Source organism: Panonychus citri, unplaced genomic scaffold, assembly GCF_014898815.1.
Source record: "Panonychus citri isolate SS breed McGregor unplaced genomic scaffold, ASM1489881v1 Contig00049, whole genome shotgun sequence".
Lineage (NCBI taxonomy): Eukaryota > Metazoa > Arthropoda > Arachnida > Trombidiformes > Tetranychidae > Panonychus > Panonychus citri.
Window position 1 is genome coordinate 695,608 of NW_026515454.1, and position 19,456 is coordinate 715,063.

General features: G+C 30.6%; 4 protein-coding genes and 1 long non-coding RNA gene across 9 annotated transcripts; 3 read left to right on the top strand and 2 right to left on the bottom strand.

Annotated features, from left to right (window-relative positions):
• Positions 1–69: 69 nt before the first annotated feature.
• LOC128385647 (vesicle transport protein SFT2B-like) lies at positions 70–1,902 on the top strand. The gene is made up of 2 exons (XM_053344541.1): positions 70–272; positions 832–1,902. The coding sequence occupies exons 1-2, from the start codon at positions 207–209 to the stop codon at positions 1,249–1,251; spliced, it is 486 nt and encodes a 161-aa protein (XP_053200516.1). The 5' UTR covers positions 70–206; the 3' UTR covers positions 1,252–1,902.
• Positions 1,903–2,975: 1,073 nt separating this feature from the next.
• Positions 2,976–10,352, bottom strand: LOC128385649 (uncharacterized). 5 transcript variants are annotated; one of them, XR_008324815.1, is made up of 5 exons: positions 8,640–10,352; positions 7,212–8,492; positions 6,005–6,145; positions 5,413–5,860; positions 2,976–4,133 (listed from the first exon to the last, which is right to left on the bottom strand). It is a non-coding gene; the product is annotated as an uncharacterized LOC128385649 (long non-coding RNA). The 5 variants fall into 5 exon arrangements; XR_008324817.1 differs by lacking the exon at positions 2,976–4,133 and having other exon boundaries at positions 5,675–5,860; positions 8,640–9,407; positions 9,620–10,352; XR_008324816.1 differs by lacking the exon at positions 2,976–4,133 and having other exon boundaries at positions 5,675–5,860; positions 8,640–9,407; positions 9,482–10,352.
• A 468-nt stretch (positions 10,353–10,820) lies between these two features.
• Positions 10,821–15,006, top strand: LOC128385640 (putative uncharacterized protein DDB_G0277255). The gene has a single exon (XM_053344532.1). It carries the CDS (start codon positions 11,352–11,354, stop codon positions 13,035–13,037), a length of 1,686 nt encoding a protein of 561 aa, XP_053200507.1. The 5' UTR covers positions 10,821–11,351; the 3' UTR covers positions 13,038–15,006.
• A 1,587-nt stretch (positions 15,007–16,593) lies between these two features.
• Positions 16,594–17,498, bottom strand: LOC128385646 (DNA/RNA-binding protein KIN17-like). The gene has a single exon (XM_053344540.1). The coding sequence runs from the start codon at positions 17,384–17,386 to the stop codon at positions 16,694–16,696; it is 693 nt and encodes a 230-aa protein (XP_053200515.1). The 5' UTR covers positions 17,387–17,498; the 3' UTR covers positions 16,594–16,693.
• A 71-nt stretch (positions 17,499–17,569) lies between these two features.
• On the top strand, positions 17,570–19,427 carry LOC128385648 (protein FAM32A-like). The gene has a single exon (XM_053344542.1). The coding sequence runs from the start codon at positions 17,667–17,669 to the stop codon at positions 18,030–18,032; it is 366 nt and encodes a 121-aa protein (XP_053200517.1). The 5' UTR covers positions 17,570–17,666; the 3' UTR covers positions 18,033–19,427.
• Positions 19,428–19,456: the final 29 nt, after the last annotated feature.

Consider the following 19,456-nt stretch of genomic DNA (forward strand, 5'->3'; position numbering starts at 1 on the left):
ATATTCGAATTGATAGAGGGCAGCACATGATTCGTATTCTTTTTTTGTTCTATTTGGAATTTGAATTAACGCCTTATGTTTGTTGTCTTTTCTTATTGATTGAATGTTTGTTAATTTCTAATTATTGATTATTGATTCGTTTGTTATTTAATTTAATTTTCTCGTTGAATTTGTTTAATTGTCAATTTGACGAGTAGTTATTTAGAATGGACAAGTTAAGAAGAGCGTTAAGTGGTGATGATGCTTCAGAGGATCAAGGATTTGCTACTCAGGTAAGAGTAGTTTTGATATTTTTTTTTCTTCTGTTTCTTTTTTTACCTTTAATTAGTTGATTTCTTTGTGATTTTCTAGGTTTTTTTTTTCTCACTAATTTAGTGGGTTGATTGATAGGATTAGTGTTTAAAAAGAAAATAAGAGAGGGAGAGAAATAGAAGAGAAAAAAAAAATGATCCATAAACAAGTTTTTCTCTTTTGTATATTCCTTCAACTTGTTGATTCTCTTCCTCGTATATTATCATTGATGTCATTCAATTTTTTTCTCACCCGGTAAATGTTATGTAATTACTCCTTGGGTTTTTTTATTATCATCAACTCTCTCTTTTTCGTATTATTTTTTGCTCGTATCAGTTGATTCTAATCAAGCCTATGAATAATTCGCGATTCATTCTATTTTTATACTATCTGATTGTATTGTTGATGAAATTGATGAAATTATAAGATATAATTACTTGTAATCATTTCTGGGAAAATGTCAGATACTGTTTGCTATTTATTACCTTGTTTATATATTTAATTTTATCTTTTCTTTATCTTTCCCAATCTAATAAATAGCTTGGCGAGGCAACTTCATTAAGCTGGTCAACCCGGATCCAAGGTTTTATCATATGTTTCATTCTTGGTTTTGTTTTCTCCATCATTGGTTCACTTTTCTTGGCCTTACCCGGTAAAGGATTAGTACTTTTCGCCATGTTTTACACTATTGGTAATCTAACCTCAATGGCGTCTACTCTTTTCTTGATGGGACCATGGAAACAATTAAAGAAAATGTTCAATGAAACTCGTTACATTGCCACAATTTTGGTTGTTGTATTTATGGTACTCACATTGGTCTCCGGTCTTCATTGGCATAAAACTGGACTTACTGTTTTACTTTGTATCTGTCAATTTCTATCAATGACTTGGTATTCAATCTCATATATACCCTACGCTCGAGATATGGTCAAGAAAACAGTAACCACTTTTGTAGCCTAAAGTAAAGGAAATCATGATGACAATCAAATTAATCAACTTCCAGCAAACAAGACTAATTGATCATCATAAACAAGCCGCGTATAAATATTATAATAGCTAATGATCTTCATCAACATTTTTTGGATCTTCAAATTTTTACAATTTCTATTTATTATCACCTATTTATCTTATCAATTTTATGACCAATTTAACTGATCAATTGTCCAGCCTCGATCAATTATCTCGCCTTAGTCAAAAATATCCACAAGGATCCAAAGATGAACGGATAAATTTTCCTCAAATCTCTCCACATGTCCACAAGAATACAATCAATAATGGTTTATAAAATTGTCCTGTAAATATTTGATTAATTACTGCACAACAACAACAACAATCAACAATCAACAAAACATATAATTATACCTCGGGACCAAAAACAACAAAATTGGGGTCAAAACTTTTATTCCAATCACATTGAAAACAAATTTTTGTTATGATTGAGATGACAATTAAGATGCGATAACTGTTTCTTAGAAATTGTTTATTACTCTCATATGATTAACTCTTAATTGTCGAAATAATTTCTCCAGAAAAAAATCAAACAAACAAATAATTATTAATGATTCGATTACTAATAATATAACTATTAATATTATCAGAATACAACATTTCCCCTCTTGACTATTTACTATTATTACTAAGAAAGAGAATGAGTAATAACAATTTGTTGATTATCACGATTTATATATAAAATAATTTCGCTTAAATATCATGAGTAAGAGATTAATTGAATCGCTTCCGTTGATGTTTCTTTTTACCAATGAATATGTGTCAACATGTTTCTCTCTCCAGGTGAGCTAAGAAAGAAAATTGTTTTCCTCTTACTCATCATTTCTCATCATTAGAATCGTCGTCATGATAATAATCACTGAATCTTTCAATTCTGTGGAAAAGGGGAAAAAGTAGGAGGAGAAAAACGAAACAAAGTGATTAAATGAAAGAGTGAGTGAGTGAGAGAGAGAGAGAGAGAGAGAGAGAGAGAGAGAGAGATAATCCATATTATGAAGACAAAAGAAAGAGAAGATAAAGAAGATATGGAAGATGAAACATCTAAACGACAAGAAGATAGTTGGCAACCCTTTATAAAGAATCCACCCAATGAAGATTCTGAGAAGACTCAGATTCTTGTGGTGATGATTCATCTTCGTTGTTGTTGTTTGAGAGAAGATCATGATTTCTCTCTCTCTTCTCGGTTACTCAGCTTGTTAGAGAGAATGAGAGAGATTGAATGTGTGTGTGTGTGAGAGAGATAGAGAGTTTCACTTGATTCATTCATGAGTTTTTTTTCTAACGAACAAGAAAAAAAAGAAAGAGAATCAAGAAAAAGAAAGAAAAAAGTATGACTCAACCACCGAGGAAAACCTTATACAATATTTGCTGATTCTTTTCCACCGGAAGCCACTTCAAATTGGAATCTCTGCCAACATGTTATCAGAATAATTATCAACATTTGATACTTGATTTTCCATCAACATCATGTAATCAACAAAAGATTTTCTTAATTTTCTATGGAAAAGAACATTGAAAATCTTTCTAATCCCAATTCATGGTTCCTTCTTTTCTCTCTCTCTCTCTCTCTCTCTGGTTGATTGATGATCGATTATTGATAATTTTTTGGAAATCGTTGAAATTAATCTCAAAATCTGAAAAAGAAAAGAAAAAATCAATTGTAATAAATTAGAATCATTGATATTCCAGTGGAAAAAAATTCGCGACAAAAGTGACATGACACCGAAAATGTTGTTGACAATCAATTGATATACTTCCGTAAAAGACCATCGATTATTGGGTGATTAGTCTATTAATTAAATACAATTAACAATGAACATGATCAAGATAATCAAAATTGATAGAATTAGAGTGTTTCAGTAAGAAAAGAAAGAGAAGAAAAAAAATTCTAAATTCTAATGAGGCCCAAAGAGGGAAAAATGTTGACAAGTAAACAACAAGTTCACCTTAAGAACAAAAGTGAATTAAGGTAACAATTAAGAGATTAATCAAAACAATTTAACCTAATTATGTTCAGTTCATTCTATGGACAAAATCAGATCAATTAAATCGACAATTAACTAATGATTAACAGAGAAAAATAACCAATTAAGTTAATCAGATGAAGAGAAAAAGTGAGAATTAAAAATTGATACTTCTTAGTCTGATTGATGACAATTTCCAAGTTAATTATTTGTTTACTCTAATTGTTAAAATCAATTGTCAATTTGATTGAAGACAATTAAATAATTATTAATTAAATAATCAATGAACCAGAGAAACAATTTATGTAAGGTCAATGTACCAATAGAATTGGAAACAAGTTTAGTTGGGAATCGGAAATTTTGTTTTCTCATCTTATCCTTTTAATTACTACAATTAGTCAACAATTAAGGGGTTAATCATATTCCATCTTAAACAATTATCAAAAATTAACCATGCAGATATAATGATTAGATTAGTTAGTTAATGTATTGTCCATTTTTGATATTGTTTCAATAAGAAAAAGTAATAATCTTTTGCATTCTCATTCAACAATCAATTGTAATTATTCAAAAGCAGAACAATTTAACTGAATTAATATTTAATGATTATGATGATGATCAGGTAATATAATTTGATGATCAGTTCAAGGGTAATGTCTATGGTTGATTGTCAAAAGATTTACTTGGTTAAGATGCAATGAGTTGATGTTTTGATTGTGTTTCGGTCTCATTTGGTTCCTTTGGTAACAATTTGGATTTAATCCAACAATTAACTAATCATTTACACTAAATTGTCAATGTACAACTTTGTTTTCCATTAATCATGAGTAATCTTTAAATCTTTCTTGCATCATAAGCTTTTCTTTGCCACTAATCCAGTAATCCAAAAAGTGATCCAGTAAATAATCAACAACAACAACCGGTTGATGATTAACAAATTGGCAACAATTAAGGATCCGTTTAAAAAGAGGAATTAAAGATTCAGAGAGAGAGAGAGAGAAATTAAAAGTCTCATAGTAAATTAGATAATTAATCAGCTACAATTATGAAATTTTCATTTTTCAGCAGAAAAGATTATCTCATAACATTGAAATCTTTTAATTGTCTAAAGTTAATTGTTGTTAATAACTGGAAGAATTAAATTAACCATTAAAATCCCGGTAGAAAGGATAAGGAGGGGATTCAAAATGGAGGAAAAAAGATCGGATTAACCCACAATTAAGGTCGAAATTGATTAAATCGTTATCGTTTGAAAGGACATTAAGTTTATACTGTACAAAATATGTATTAAATTGATTTAATATTATTAAATCAAACAAGATATCATTAGGAAAGTATTAAAACTTTACTCTAATTAATAATATTAATAGAAATTGTGTTTATATAAATGAGTAAATTTAATTGTTGTATCCTCGTTTTCAGAATGACCTCTCGTTGATTGTATTCTAATTGAACAGTAAATCACCAGTTTAATCCTTTTGTCTTTGTAAATTTTCACAGTTTCAGATTAAAATGGTCAAAGAATTAATTTCAATTGATAGATTTGGTTTAGTTTCTTGCCGTTCTGAATGAAGTTAGCAAAACTATAGTAATCAACTTCAATGTTTACTACAAGATTCACAAGATTGTGAAAACGAAGAACAATCAATCTAATTGCATTTTTTATGAATGAAAATCATGTGACCAGGGACAGAAGTTCCTGTCAATCAATGGAGGACTGATGTCCCTGACGCATGAATGCCCCTTAATGAAACCCTTCAGGCAAACGATGTGACACCCTTGTGAACAGTTCGTCTAGAAGTCTGAAATGATCAATTTAATTGATAGTTTCATCAAATCTCAATGAGATATGCCAAGCACATCAGTTTTTGTAACTGAATAACTCAATTGGTACATGTAAGGCCCGGGCAATATTTCAGTCTACTAGACACAATGTGAAAGAGTAAGTTAAAGGTTATATAGGGAGTAGATTTGGCTATTCAGTAAAAGACATGGGGCTAAAGGGCAAAGATAAGATCAACTTTCTATCAGATTTGCACCATTGATTCAATTCATTGTCATTTTTGCCACTCTCTCTTGCAAATCCTCTTTATCCCTATATCTACAATTAATATTCAATAGATAGAAATAGATGATTGAAAAATAATACCTAAAGTTTTCTTGATATTTCATATTGGGACTGAAAAGTGTTATAGCTTCAAGAATCAATCCAATTTTGAAATTTGTTTGCCAACTTTCATTAAGATCATTGATAAAATCAAGAAAATATGAAGCTGATTGGGAATTCAAATTGAAGAAACTCCATTTTATCATTTTTGATGATCCAGAGCCTAAGAGGAAGAGGAAATAAGAAATTATTGTTATCAATTGAAAATGATAATAATGTTAATCCATTTGAATGAAAAAATTGTGATATATTTTCACGAGAATGATAATAATTAATTACCTTCAATTTTCATATTCAAGGTTATCGTGTGATTATCATGCTCATCATCATGATTACTTTCATAATTGTTAATGAATATTATCATTCACCCATTGAAATGGACTTGAGTTAATGGCAGAAAAGTTCATTCAAGCTCAACAATCATCAATCTCTAGTATTGAATAGAGAGAGAGAGAGAAAAAATATGAAAATATGAAAATTTAGTAAATAATAATAATCATGATGATAATAAATTGTTGATTACTATCAGAATATTATTCAGAGGGAGATAATCATTCCAGGAATCTTATGTTACCCTTTGGTGATGAACATTAATATTGATCATTGCGTGTTGTTGGCTAGTAGGAAATTAACATCGATCCATTAACAGCAATCAAGGAACAATCAAATTAATCCAAATACACCTTAATTGTTGGGTGAGGTTGATTCGCGATTTCTGTGTAAAGGGTTAAAAAGAAAAGTGAATCAAAGAGTAGATTAATTTGTTGAGAAATACAGAAATTAGTTCATTAAAGTTTAAATTGTCATTGGCAAGAGAAACAATTAGAGTAACAATTAGGCTAATTGTGAAAATCAATCAATTGATTAGGTTTGAGATTTTTCATTCTAATTGAAATTTAATTCGTTTATAATTTTTTTGTCAGAATTTTGTTCAATGAGATTAGATAATATTGAATAACTGCTATTAGTTCATTGTTATATCTTTGTAATTAAATTGTGATTATTATGATTATTATATTATGGAGATAAAATGTCAAACTGAAAATCAATATTTCCCAGGATTTTGGTGATTCTGTCAATTCCAGGTAATAAGTATTAACTTTTTACCAAATAATAACAATCAACATGATGATAATTACCATGTCTGTGTAATACAATTTCTAGTTACTCTGTCAGTTTTATCTTCTTATTCAAATGATTATCATTTGTGACCGATATTGTTGTAATATTCAAGGTCAATGTGATGATGACAAATTGTAATCACCAATATGATTGTTAATGATATTGTTACCGAGAAATCATCATCATAATAACATTTGTCATCTCTCTCTCTCTCACTCTCTCACTCACTCACTCATTCTCTTTCTCTCTCATCTTCTTATCCTGAAGTTTATTGAATTGAAACTACTTGGGCTTTTTGAATTAAAGTTAATTGTTTGTTTTTCTCGTTGTTGTTATTAATGAATAAAATTTAAGTAAACACAATTAAAGATAATTCACTTCTGGTTTGAACTTTTCGCTCAAATCATCAGGTAGAAGCAAAAAAGAAGAGAGAGAGAGAGAGAGAGAGAGAGAGAGAGAGAGAGAGAGAGAGAGAGAGAGAGAGAGAGAGAGATGATATAAGATGATGAGAAAAGTAAAGGTAAAACCTTATAATCTTTATACGTGCGACATTATAAGTGGAAATCCCAATCAAATTATTATTTCGCGGATTTTTTGTAACAATTAAGTGTCTACCAATTTGATTATCATGATTATAATTTAACTAACATTAAACTTACACTTTGATTACGTTGATTCATTTCTGAAGCTTTTCCGTTGACGCCAATAGTAAATTCCGTCTATCTGATATCTCCTCTCTCACTCTTACTCTTACTCTCTTTCTCCCTCACTTTCTCATGGAGCTAATTGTTGTTGATTAAGGTTAAATTCAATTTTAACAGGTAGAGTACACAACAGGTAAATCTTTAAGGTCAAGAAGGTGGAAGGTGAAGGAAAAGGAGGAGGAAAGGGAAATTATGGTTTTTCCATAAAAAAAGTAGAAAGTGAAAAGAAAACAATTAATTGATTGTTGGATTGTTAATTTGTTTCTTATTACGATTTATGTATTTTTCTTTCTTCGATTATGTTTACATGTTTTCTGAGAACATGTAGATACATAAATCATAATTTGGAATATTAATTTATTTCGTTCTATTGTTTATGTTAGTTGATTGGAGAAAGATGTTTATAATTATTGATCGTCAATTCACTGGAATCATTCATTTGATTGTTTTCTTTTGTCGATTTGGTTTTAACGATTTTTTCTACTCTCCTTCATGATCTTTTTCATCATTGTCATTAGGATGATAATGATAATGATCTTCTTCTTCCTTCTTCTCTCTCATTTTGATTCATTTTGTCTTCTAGATTTTGATGATGCGTTGAGAGGAATTAATTATCTTTCTCCAATTCGTTCTGTTATTAACAATATTATTCTTGTTGTTCTCCTTTGGGCTGATTATCAATTTTTTTTTGTTTTTGGGTTAAAAGGGTTAGAGAGGAGGAAAGAGAAAAAGAATTTGAAATTCAAGGTCAAGGAAAATTTTGGTGGGAGTTGAATGTTGTATAACAGAAAACACAGAACATGAAACCTGAAGGTTCATTCGTTTCATCATGATGGTTATTGTAACTCTTTCTTTTTCTTTTCTTTCTTTTTCTCTTTCTGGTTTCCAATAGCTTCATGAGCGAGAGAGAGAGAGAGAGAGAGAGAGAGAGAGAGAGTAGTGTGTTGTATAACATGTTGTTTCTGGTTCTGGTGGAAATGTTGGCTTGATAAAGTGAAATGCAAAACGATATTTGAAAAAAGATAAACTTTATCATCTCCAATTCAGTTTATCATCATGCAGACTCGTTGATTCCTTTCATTAGTTTCTTTCAATGTTTTGTTTTGATTTTTGATTGATTATCATGATGATGATGATGATACACTATTACATACACATGATAATTATCCCTTCATCATAACAGTTATGATATCAATAGTAATCTGGTTTTTTTTTTCATTGATAAATTTATGAGAACTGGAGAGAGAGAGAGAGAGAGAAGGAAAAAAAAATTAGTGATTAATTGTAAGGTGAGAATAATAAAAACTATTAGATTAACCGAATCTTAATTCTAATCAATATTTGATAAGTAAATCAAATGGATTATAAAACTTGAAGGATTACAGATGAGTTATTCTTGTTGTTTTGATTTCCCTCGTTTTTTTGTTATGATTTACTCATCAGAATTGAAATGTTCATTAAGATGATTAACTATTATTATTAGAGAAAGTGTAGATTAGTTTTATCAACAAGAGATATTATGTAAAAAAAAAGGTAAATATTTATAACGATTGTAGTGAAATTAATTTCCTTAAAAATTAATTACATCACAATGTAAATAAGATGATAATTAATATAAATAAATCTCATTTGTTTGTCCTGTCTAGATGAGTTTGGACCGGTTGGAAGGGGTGGAAGATAAAATTCTGGTTTTTTTCGGTGAGAAGAGGATAAAAGTGATAGAGACAAAGTCCGCCTAAGGTGAAGACGAAGAAGAAGAAGAAAAAAAAGAAAAGATGATTAAAATGATGAAATAAGAAAATAGAATAAAATATAAAACAGAAAAGTTTGGTAGCCCGGGTTCGGGAAATTCCCAATAAATATTATCCAACACTCATAACTAACACTTCCCCTCGTCACCACCACCACCTCCTCTTAAGCATCATCAAGATGGAGAGAGAAACGAAAACCGGAAAGAAGATGGATAAGGTATGATGATGATGATGAACATCGCCTTTGGTCAGTAACATTTTTTAGATTCCAACGTTTCCTTCATTGAGAGAGAGAGAGAGAGAGAGAGAGAGAGAGAGAGAGAGAGAGAGATGATGATGATGATTTCTTTTTTCTTCTTCACTGGCTGATGATTGAGATGATGAGGTGAATGACGAATACCTGAAAGAAAAAGAGGAGGAAATTGTTTATTATTATTATACTTTTTTTTTATTTATGTTTCATTGGATATTTACTGACGTCACAAAGAGTAACTCTCTTATTGGGTGAATGTTAAACACGTTTGGAGAGAGAGAAAGAGAGAGCGGGCTTTCCAAGTCAATTAACTAACAACAACAACGATGACTCATAATTCTCGCTCTTTCTTTACTTACCCTGATAGCAGGTTACCTTTTTTTACCTGTTGAAGTTTTAAGATATAATCAGAACACGTAAAAAGTATCAATTATAATCACTTAATCATTCTAATAAAGGTAACTGTTGGTTGAGAGAGAGAGAAAGGAAGGGGAAGGAAAAGATAGAATAGAATTTAATTTTTATTCTATTCTCTTTTCTCTCTCTCTCTCTCTCTTTAAGGCTCACACTCTATTAATTTTCTTGTGATATCAATAACAACGAACAACCATCAAAATAATTGTAAGGACATTTAATCATTTCATCACAAGGTAATTTGTATGGAGAGAGAGAGAAAGAGAAAATTGAATTTGACAAAAAGGTAAACAAAGTAATTATTAAAGCTTTTGGTAAGAAAATGAACTGAAAGTGTTAATTCAAGATCAAGATAATTTGGTTATTAGTAAATTTAGAAATTAATTTTGTTTGGACTATGAGAAAATGGCGGATCAAAGGTGATAGAACGATAGAGATGATGGTGAAGAACGAGTTGGAAACCATGTGAGGTAAGAGAAAGAGTTTTACAAATGATGAGAGAGAAAAAAGAGAGAAAGATAAAAAGAAATCAATAGAAAACAATGATTCATATTCTTCATCTTCATTTTACTCTTCATGATTATCTTCATATCTTTGCTAACGATGAGATGTCAAGATAATCTGATGAGAGAGAGAGAGTCGAAGTTGAGAGATGAAGACGAAATGAACGGAAGATAAACTTACTTAGACTTTGGTAGACAAGAACCATCAACATGTGAACAAGAGAGAGAGAGAAAAATGATGATAAAAATGAAAGAAGATGCACCAAAAAGAGAGGGAAAAAGAAAGAGAGAAAAGAAAGAAAAACCATTTTTTCTAAAATGATGAGAAACGATGATAATGATACCAGAAAGAATAGAAAGAGAAAAAGAAAGAGAACGATGATGATAAGGAGGATAGAAAAGGGAACGTTAATGACGTATGTTAGGTAAGTGTATATTCTGAGGGGATGCAAGTGAGAGAGAAATGATGATAATGAAGAGAGGGAGAGAGAAACTTGAATCTTTACTCTAATTCTGAGAAAAAAATTGCATCACTCTAATTCTGATTGGCTGGAAATGACGTCATCCCTTTTTCTCATTGGTTCTCAGTGAAATGAGTAACCAGATATAAAAGGAGGTAAAAACAATTCGTTTGTCAAACCAACTAAACATTTTGAGAGAAACATTTAAATCACATTTTTACATCGCCGTTTTAATTGTAAACAATTTACTTTTTCATCAATTCACTTTTACAATTTAACTTAATTGTGTATCTTCAAGTCTTTTAACTGTTTGGTGTTCGATTGTTTTCTTTTGATCGAACGTTTTAAATATTCTCTTTTTCGAACGTTTTTTCTTTATTTACGTTTTGTTTTTGTTTCTTGTTCTTCTTTCCTGTCAACAAACACACGAGGAGTTTAATTGATCTTGTGGATTTTTTTCTTCTTCTTCTCATCTTTTAATTAATTTTGAGATTTTCTTTTTTTGGTGGTTTTGCTGCTTGTCAACTTGGTTTTGGTTTTCTTTCTGAGTGACTTTTTGTTTCTCGATTTTTCTGGATTTTTACCGTTTCTCTTTTTTTCTTTTCACTTGTTTTTTCCTGGTGGTTTTCTTGTTCTGCTGTTTTCGTTTGCTCTCATTTTTCTCATCAATCTGGCCAAATATCGGCACATGATCAGCTACTAATCAGTGGGCCATGCTGTTCCATAATTGTGGTGATCGCAATTTGAATTTAGACTTAACCGCCAGCTTACCCTTTACCCAATCAACTTATTTCTCAAGACACTCTGGTATCTACAAAGATCCTTGTAAAATAATCTCTAAATTTGTTGATTTTGACGAACCAACGGAATCTGATCGATACATTGGTGATCTATCTATTGACGAAGATCTCGAGAAAGAGATTGAAGTTGGCTTTTTTGATAATCTAAAAACACCTTCAGAAGAGTTGAAAGGTTTCACTCCAATCGACGAATCAAACCCATTGGTCTCTGGTTTAATTGCCGCTGTTACTGCTGCTTATAATTCAACAACTACACCTACTTCACCGACACCATCGTCTGCAGCTTTCTTTATTACTTCTGACGCAATCAAATCAACAGAAAATTCATTGATTGTTCCCTCCTCTTCTTCCTCTTCTTCCTCACTTCCTTCATCATTATCTACAACTCCATCAATCACACCTTCACCATCTCCTTTACCCTCGGCAGCCACTTCTACAATATCAGTTATCTCTGATACTGAGATGGAAGAAGATCGTAAATCTATTCATGTATCTCATCACCTGTCACATTTACAAGTTAAACAAACATCAAACAATAATACTGATTCTCTGATGACACCAATCATTGATCCTAACGCATCCACAAGTGAACCTCATTTCCCAACTTTCGATAACGATAATGTTTTCGGTCAATATTTACAAGAGTTGACTCAAGCTGTTTCCTGTGACAATCAATCTCAACAATTACAGGCTCAAGATATTAAGCCAGCTTTTGGTTTGGCGCCATCACCAGTCATGTATACTGATCGTTCACATCATCATCACCAACACCAACACCACCACCACCAACAACAACAACACCAACATCAACATCAACAACAGTTACAACAACAACAACATTCACTTGATCAATCATTGTCGATATCAACCCCTTCTCTTCACCATCTCCACCACCAAACTCAGCAATCAACTAATCAGTCAAATCTAGACAGATATTCAATTGGATCATCGACAATTTCAAATCAACATGATTTCGAGTATCCAACAACCTTACCCGGGATCTCTGGTTATACTAATCGTTCAAATAATTTATGTGATGTTGATCCAACCTCATCGTCTCTTGGAATGGTGGGAACATCACCCTCTCTCACACCTTCATCAAGCACCTCATCAATGAGCTACGCTGAACTTAAACCTCGATCTTATTCATTTTCTCAACCCTCAACAAGCCTCTCTACCGATAATTTGGTTCCAACCGTAGTCGAAGATCACCCGTACACCTCCCGACACAACACTTCGTCACCTTTTGATGTTCAACCCTCTTTCTCACCACCCTCATCATGCCCATCAACCTCATCCCTGGCATCAACCAGTGACCAAAGGGAAACCAGTCGAGATCTATTCAGCCTAATCAACGATGTTGATTATCCAACTCTGGTCAATCGTAAGCGACATCCAAATAAACACCATGAGTCATCAACTCGTCGAGGTCGTTTAACCAAAAAGGAGAAACTGGACAAAATGGTCAGTGAGGAGAAACGATTAGAATCTGAGAATACAATGTTAAAAGATCAACTTAAAGTAATGGAACATCAATTTAAAGTTTTACAAACCAAAATAACCGACATCCTGATCGATGCTGCTAAACGTAAAAGTTGAACAATTAATCAGATTGAAAAATTTGATTGGTGATATTTAATTGATATTTTTGATTTAACAAGATCAACATTGAAATTTTATCATCACCATTCAAATGTGAAGGGGTTGATAAAATTACACAACAAAAAAAAATCAGAACATTCAATTTAATAACGATTTGAACTATCACATAGTTAATCAATAGATCAACAATTTTTGATTAATGATTGTTACTGGTGTTCAATATGAGACAGACAACAAAAGCATTGGCAATGGTTAATGAAATCTTTTTGTGGCAATGGTTTTTACGATGATCACAATTGAAATTGTTAAACAAAACAAAGTTGAAAACCTGATTAATCTCACTAAATTGTGTTTAACATTTTAGAGAAAAGAAAATGATGATTATGATTTATCTTCAATCCACTCGTTTAATTCACTCACCACCTATAACACACACACACACACAACCTGATGATGAAAATGATGAATGGATCTATTTTAGAAAAGTGGACTGGACAAACAATTAATGGACAATAATTGATGTTACAATTTAATTCTCTCTTTCTCCTTAATTGATTTGTTAAACCTCAAGGTTTATCTTCTTGTCTACTGGTAATCATCAAGGAATTAATCAAGTTAATCACCTGTTGTGTTGGAAACTGATTCCATCCAGTTAAACCTCTCAGACCTACTTAATTATAATCACAATTATAAACAAACACAAAAAAAATGATGCAATATATTGACAAGTTTACATGTTTACCTGTTGAAGGCATTTTTAATTACAACCAATCAACAAGTGAAGGCAAACATGATTGACCTGCAATTTTTTTCTCTCTCTCTCTCTCTCCTAATTAATCTTTTTATCTTTCACTACAATTTATTACTAATTTAATTAGTTTTCACCTCAGTGTGTCTCATGTGTGTATTAGATTTTATGTTTTCTCAATTTTTTTTTTCTATGGATGAAAAAAAAAACATCGACGATCAACACGATTAATTATCTTATACAACTTAACATTATTATACATTTACAATATTTACATTTTACTCTTCTTGGAAACCCACCAATCAAATCGACAACAATTTAACTTAATTGTGGAGGAAATGAAGATAAAGAAAAACCCCAATCAACTAATTATGACAGTCACCAGATGAACGTATTCAAGGAATTGGAAATTATTTTTTGGTAACATTAAGTAAATGATTTTAATGAAAGAAAAGGACAACATGATTAATCAAATTTTCTTAATCATTTTCACCAATTTTTACAATCAAATTAACTTTTACAATTAATTACATTGTAGTTTTAAAAACGATCTCTCCTTCCCACCACCAATGTAACCTTAATTCAACTTTTAAATTGTTGTAAATTTACATCAATTGTGCTTCTAATTGATATTATAAATTACATGTTTAATTGTGATTACATGTATAAACCAATTAGAAGATACAATTGATTAGTGATAGTAATCATTATTGATAATATTTGTATTTGATATAAGACAAAATGTGTTTTTATTATCAAGTTAATTGTTAAAACAAACTTTTCTCGTCTGAAGATGGTTAATCAAATTAGTTAATTGATACAACGTCACATTTCCGTCCGTGTTAAAAGTTAATTGTTGCTATGGTTTTGTCTTGTTTTCTGACTCTTACCCTTTGAGAGATCAGACAAAAAAAATGATTATAATTGTTAATCACCTTGAATTGGTCAACTTTTGGATGGTAACAATTGTATCTCTATAATCAACATTGCTATGATAGATGTTACAATCAACTAATCACTGATTAACTAGCAAAATCAAGGTTAATCACCAATATTGGCTTGAATTAGCAACATTGGACTTTTAATTGCTACAAACTATTTATTTAACTTATGATTTAGCTTTGTAATTTTTAAATCACTTTAAACACGATAATTTTTGCTCTCTTTGCCGCTTAATTAAACAACCACAATAAATTAAACAATCACCAATTAAACTAATTTCTGTAAATCAATTCATTTACATTTTTCATATGCATTTAAATATGGACTCAATTGAAATGTATTAATAATACATTTTTTCGGGTTGATTGGATTTCCTTAATTAATTTTCCTAATCTCTTCAGTCCAGTTAATTCTAACCAACTAAGTTAACTTAATTAATGAAATTAGTTAATTGATACAACTAATTCACATCTCCGTCCATGATAAAAGTTAATTGTTGCTCTGGTTTTGTTTTGCTTTACAACTCTTACCCTTTAAGAGATCATAAAAAATACACTTCTGAACCAGATTTACTGATTTAAGTTTACATCAATTGTACTTTTAATTGTAATAAAAATCAAGGAAATAAACAGAGTAATCAACTAAAGTTTAATTACTCTTATCAAGAGAATAATTGAGAGTACAATTAGGCCTCAATTGATTGGCCAATGTCACCTTTAATTAAGAAATTATTACGAGAAAAATAAACTACAATCGAGATGATTTCGAGTGAAAAAGTCAAAGACAATTAAACAATTTTCTATCAGAATAATTAAGTTTCAAGTGAAGCAGTTTATCAGATTTCGAGCAATAAAAAAATGAGCAAATATCATAGAAACAATATTTCGTTTTCATGATATAATCAGAACGATGATAATAATTTGATTAGTTGATTATGTTTCCTTGTTTTTAAGAACATAAGCTAATCGTTTGTTCATTCCTACGATTAGTGATTTGAGTAGTTCAGATGAATTTCTATTGAGATTATCGGCCAATTTCTGAATAGCATTCCAAAGAGATTCTTTGTCCTGGTAAGAAGGACCATCATGAACCCTATCAGAAAGCATCTTCCACACATTTTCAACTGAATTCAGATTCGGTGACTTCGCTGGCCATTCAAAAGATTCGGAAAATTGGCCTCGAATGTCGTGAAACGTGAACCGATCCATCGTGATCGAAGGGTCCAAGAGAGAGAGAGAGCCCTTTAGACCCTTCAATCACCTTTGATTCTGTTATTGTCTCTTGTTCGTAATATTTTTTTCTTCCTGGTTTACCTTTGATACGATTATAATCATTATTAACCATAAATCGAACTGAATTAGCTTTCACCGCCTCAATAAGCCCATTAGAAATTATTAGATTAATATTAATATTAATGACTGAATTCAGTCATTAATAAGGAGAAAAAAATATTCTATTAACTGAATTGTAAACCTGTTGAATTTTGACCCATTCAAAAAAAGTAAAATAATTTGTCCTCTAACATTTAGCACAATTAACTAATATAATCTACAACTTTTTCGCTTTTTGTCTATATTTTGATCAACGTGTTAATCTCACTAGCTTCCTCTTTGATTAATCTAATTAGATCAACAAATGATTGCATAATTTTAAAGAAAATTGATCAGCAATTTAATTTGTCCACCACAATTGTGATCATTATTGATATTGTATTTAAATTTAACTTTTTAATTGCTACAAACTATTTATTTAACGATGATTTAATGACTAATGATTTAGCTTTGTAATTTTTAAATCACTTTAAACACGATAATTTTTGCTCTCTTTGCCGCTTAATTAAACAACCACAATAAACACCACCAATTAAACTCATTTTTGTAAATCAAATCATTTACATTTTTTTATATACATTAAAATATGGACTCAGTTGAAATGTACATTTTGTCGGGTTGATTAGATTTCCTTATTTACCTAATCTCTTCAGTCCAGTTAATTTAGTTGATTTAAAGGTAAATTTAACTTGTCCTTCCCCTGGTTTATATTCAATTGGTTTAGATGATGATGGAGATGAAGTTAATTGTGAAGATGATTCATCTTCTTGTTTAGGTTTTTCAAGTTCTTTTGCTCTTTCTATTTGTTTCTCTATTATTTTCGCCATCTTTTCCTCGGAATCTTTTTCCAGTTTAACCTTTTTCGCTGCTTGTTCACGAGCGGCAATTTCTTCCTTATCAATGTAGGTTATGAAAACACCTTTTTCCGTCTCATCGACGATACAAATTTTCTTCTGTCCAAGAAATTTACACAATCCAGACAAGGAAAACCATCGAGTTGAATTCATATGCTGATGGTGACGATCTTTAATATATTCCTGGTAAACCATATTCGCAGCGACCCTCCTAGTACCAAATCGCGTCTTTAACAGCTGAAGGAAATCACGTAGAAATTCAGATGAATACTGGTCAAGAATTTTATTCGGATTCTCAGCAAATAATAACAATTGTCTTTGATGAGATTCACTTGAAAGGTGACATTTAAATCCGTTATCATCTCTACATTGTTTACTACACATTTGACAATAAAACTTAAGCTTTTGAAGACCTTTTGATTTAATTCGCTTACCAATCGCCTTAGGTGTCATAGGCTCGTGTTTACCCATGTTGATTAATTGATTAGAAGGGACAAAAAACTGTACAAATTAAAATTTTAGAATAGAAAATTAAATTTCCAAAAAGTAAACAAAAATTTTTCTATTGACAAAAATTGAGAAAAGAAATTGCAAAAGTAACGCCATCTGGTGGTCGGAGAAAAACTTTTTTAGGATCAACCAGAATTTTTTGTTTACTTTTTTGTTTTGATGGAAAAACAAAAGCGTCAACATAATTAATTGATTCTCTTTTTGTTTTCATTGTGATTGTTTGTGATTTATTTTGTTAATTATGAGCGATTATAGTGAAATTAATCGTGAGCCTCTTCGTTTAAAGGGAATGCCTTTGAAGAAGAAAAAGAAAAAGAAAGATAAAGAATTGAAACAATTGAAAACATCCGATTTGATGGTTGATGTGAATAAAAGTAATGCTACAAATGAGAGTGACTCTGTTGTTGGATCAAGTGGAAGGAGAATTGATGAGATTCAATTAACCAAAGCTGAATTGTCTTTCTTAAAGAAGCAGGAGAAACTACAAATGGAACGTGTTCTACAAAAAGCCGCTAAATCACATCGACAATTGGTCGAAGAGTTTAACAATAAATTGGACAATATGTCGGAACATTATGATATCCCCAAGGTTTCATGGACCAAATAGAACAACTTTCAACATAATTTATTCTTTTCTTTGCTATTCTATATATTCTATCTAACACTTTTGTATCATCATTCTCTGGAAAATTGATAACAGCGAAATTCTGTTGAAATTTATCCCCATGATCATGTTCTCAAGAAAATGAAGAAAAAAGAAATTTGTTGAAAATTCTTTTCTCTTTTATCCTCATCCCTCATCCTCTTTGTCTATTTTAACCTTGCATCCATTTATATCTATATTTCTCATTCTTCCTTACCTTGAGATTTTAGTGCTAATAGTTGTTCCAAATTCAATCAACATCAGATTCTCTTTAATTTCAAAGATAACCTACTGAATGGAATTGGTAAAAGATAAACACAATCTAAATTTCGTTGGAGTGAAAAAAAAGCAAAAGACATTTGGATTGACAAAACCTAATGGAAGTTGATTGTATCCACAAATCATGACAGAACTCAGTGTGTCTCAAACATGAGGATTAGTAACTTAATCTTCCTCAATTGTTGGATTTTCCTCATTGTAATCTCCAGAATATAAACAACAATTTGTAACTGATGAAACTTCAATCCAACTTAATTGGATTAATTTCACTGGTTCACATGGACAACACGAGTTATCACAATTACCCTGACCTAAATTAACCTGATTCTCAGCTGATTGGACTTAAATTATCAAAATGTTTAATTCTTGCCGAGCTAACATAATCAACCATAAAATGATATTGGCTAATTCAAAATCAATCCTAACAATGAAAAATGATCAATAGGAATAACAATTAACCTTCACCAAAAGAAATCAATTAACCTCGAGATTTAGAAGCCACAATGATAAAAAAAAACGGAAAACTCAACCTACAACAATCAACAATTACGATATTCTTACAATTTAAAAGCAAACCTCCTAATCGTATATTAAGATTCACAATTGTAATTACAAATCTACTTGGAAAAGAAAACAAATTGACCCTGTTGATTATAACAACAAATTAAGGAGAAACAATTATTTTGCTGTATAATAAACCCAATTAGTTAATCAGTCTGGATAATGAAATGAAGGTCAATTTAGTCCAACACAAAAATTAAACTCTAAAAGTTGATCACTCAATTAGAGTAAAAAAGGAAGCCACCAATCAACGGGAAAAATGTAATTCTTTGGGTAAACCTTGTGCACAATTGTTAATTCAATCAACAAAGATTAAACTTACAACAATCAAGTAATCACAATTTAAAGATGAAACTTATCATTGCTCGATTATCGTCAACAATTACTAAATTTCGCCTCTTTTGATTATTGTTGTTCGAGGCTCTCCTCAAAATCCAATGGATTGAATATACGATTTGCTATTAATAGCAAATAGAATACAAATTGTTAATCAACAGTAAAACCTGTTAACTGAATCAACTTTTTTTTTCTTAATTTGATTTAATTTC

What these genes read in the sequence shown, in the direction of transcription:
- LOC128385647 (XM_053344541.1), top strand. Translation starts at nt 207, where the DNA reads ATGGACAAGTTAAGAAGAGCGTTAAGTGGTGATGATGCTTCAGAGGAT. An exon ending in ATCAAGGATTTGCTACTCAG is followed by an intron (nt 273 to 831) that starts GTAAGAGTAGTT and finishes TCTAATAAATAG; the next exon opens with CTTGGCGAGGCAACTTCATT.
- LOC128385640 (XM_053344532.1), top strand. Translation starts at nt 11,352, where the DNA reads ATGCTGTTCCATAATTGTGGTGATCGCAATTTGAATTTAGACTTAACC.
- LOC128385648 (XM_053344542.1), top strand. Translation starts at nt 17,667, where the DNA reads ATGAGCGATTATAGTGAAATTAATCGTGAGCCTCTTCGTTTAAAGGGA.
- LOC128385646 (XM_053344540.1), bottom strand. Translation starts at nt 17,386, where the DNA reads ATGGGTAAACACGAGCCTATGACACCTAAGGCGATTGGTAAGCGAATT.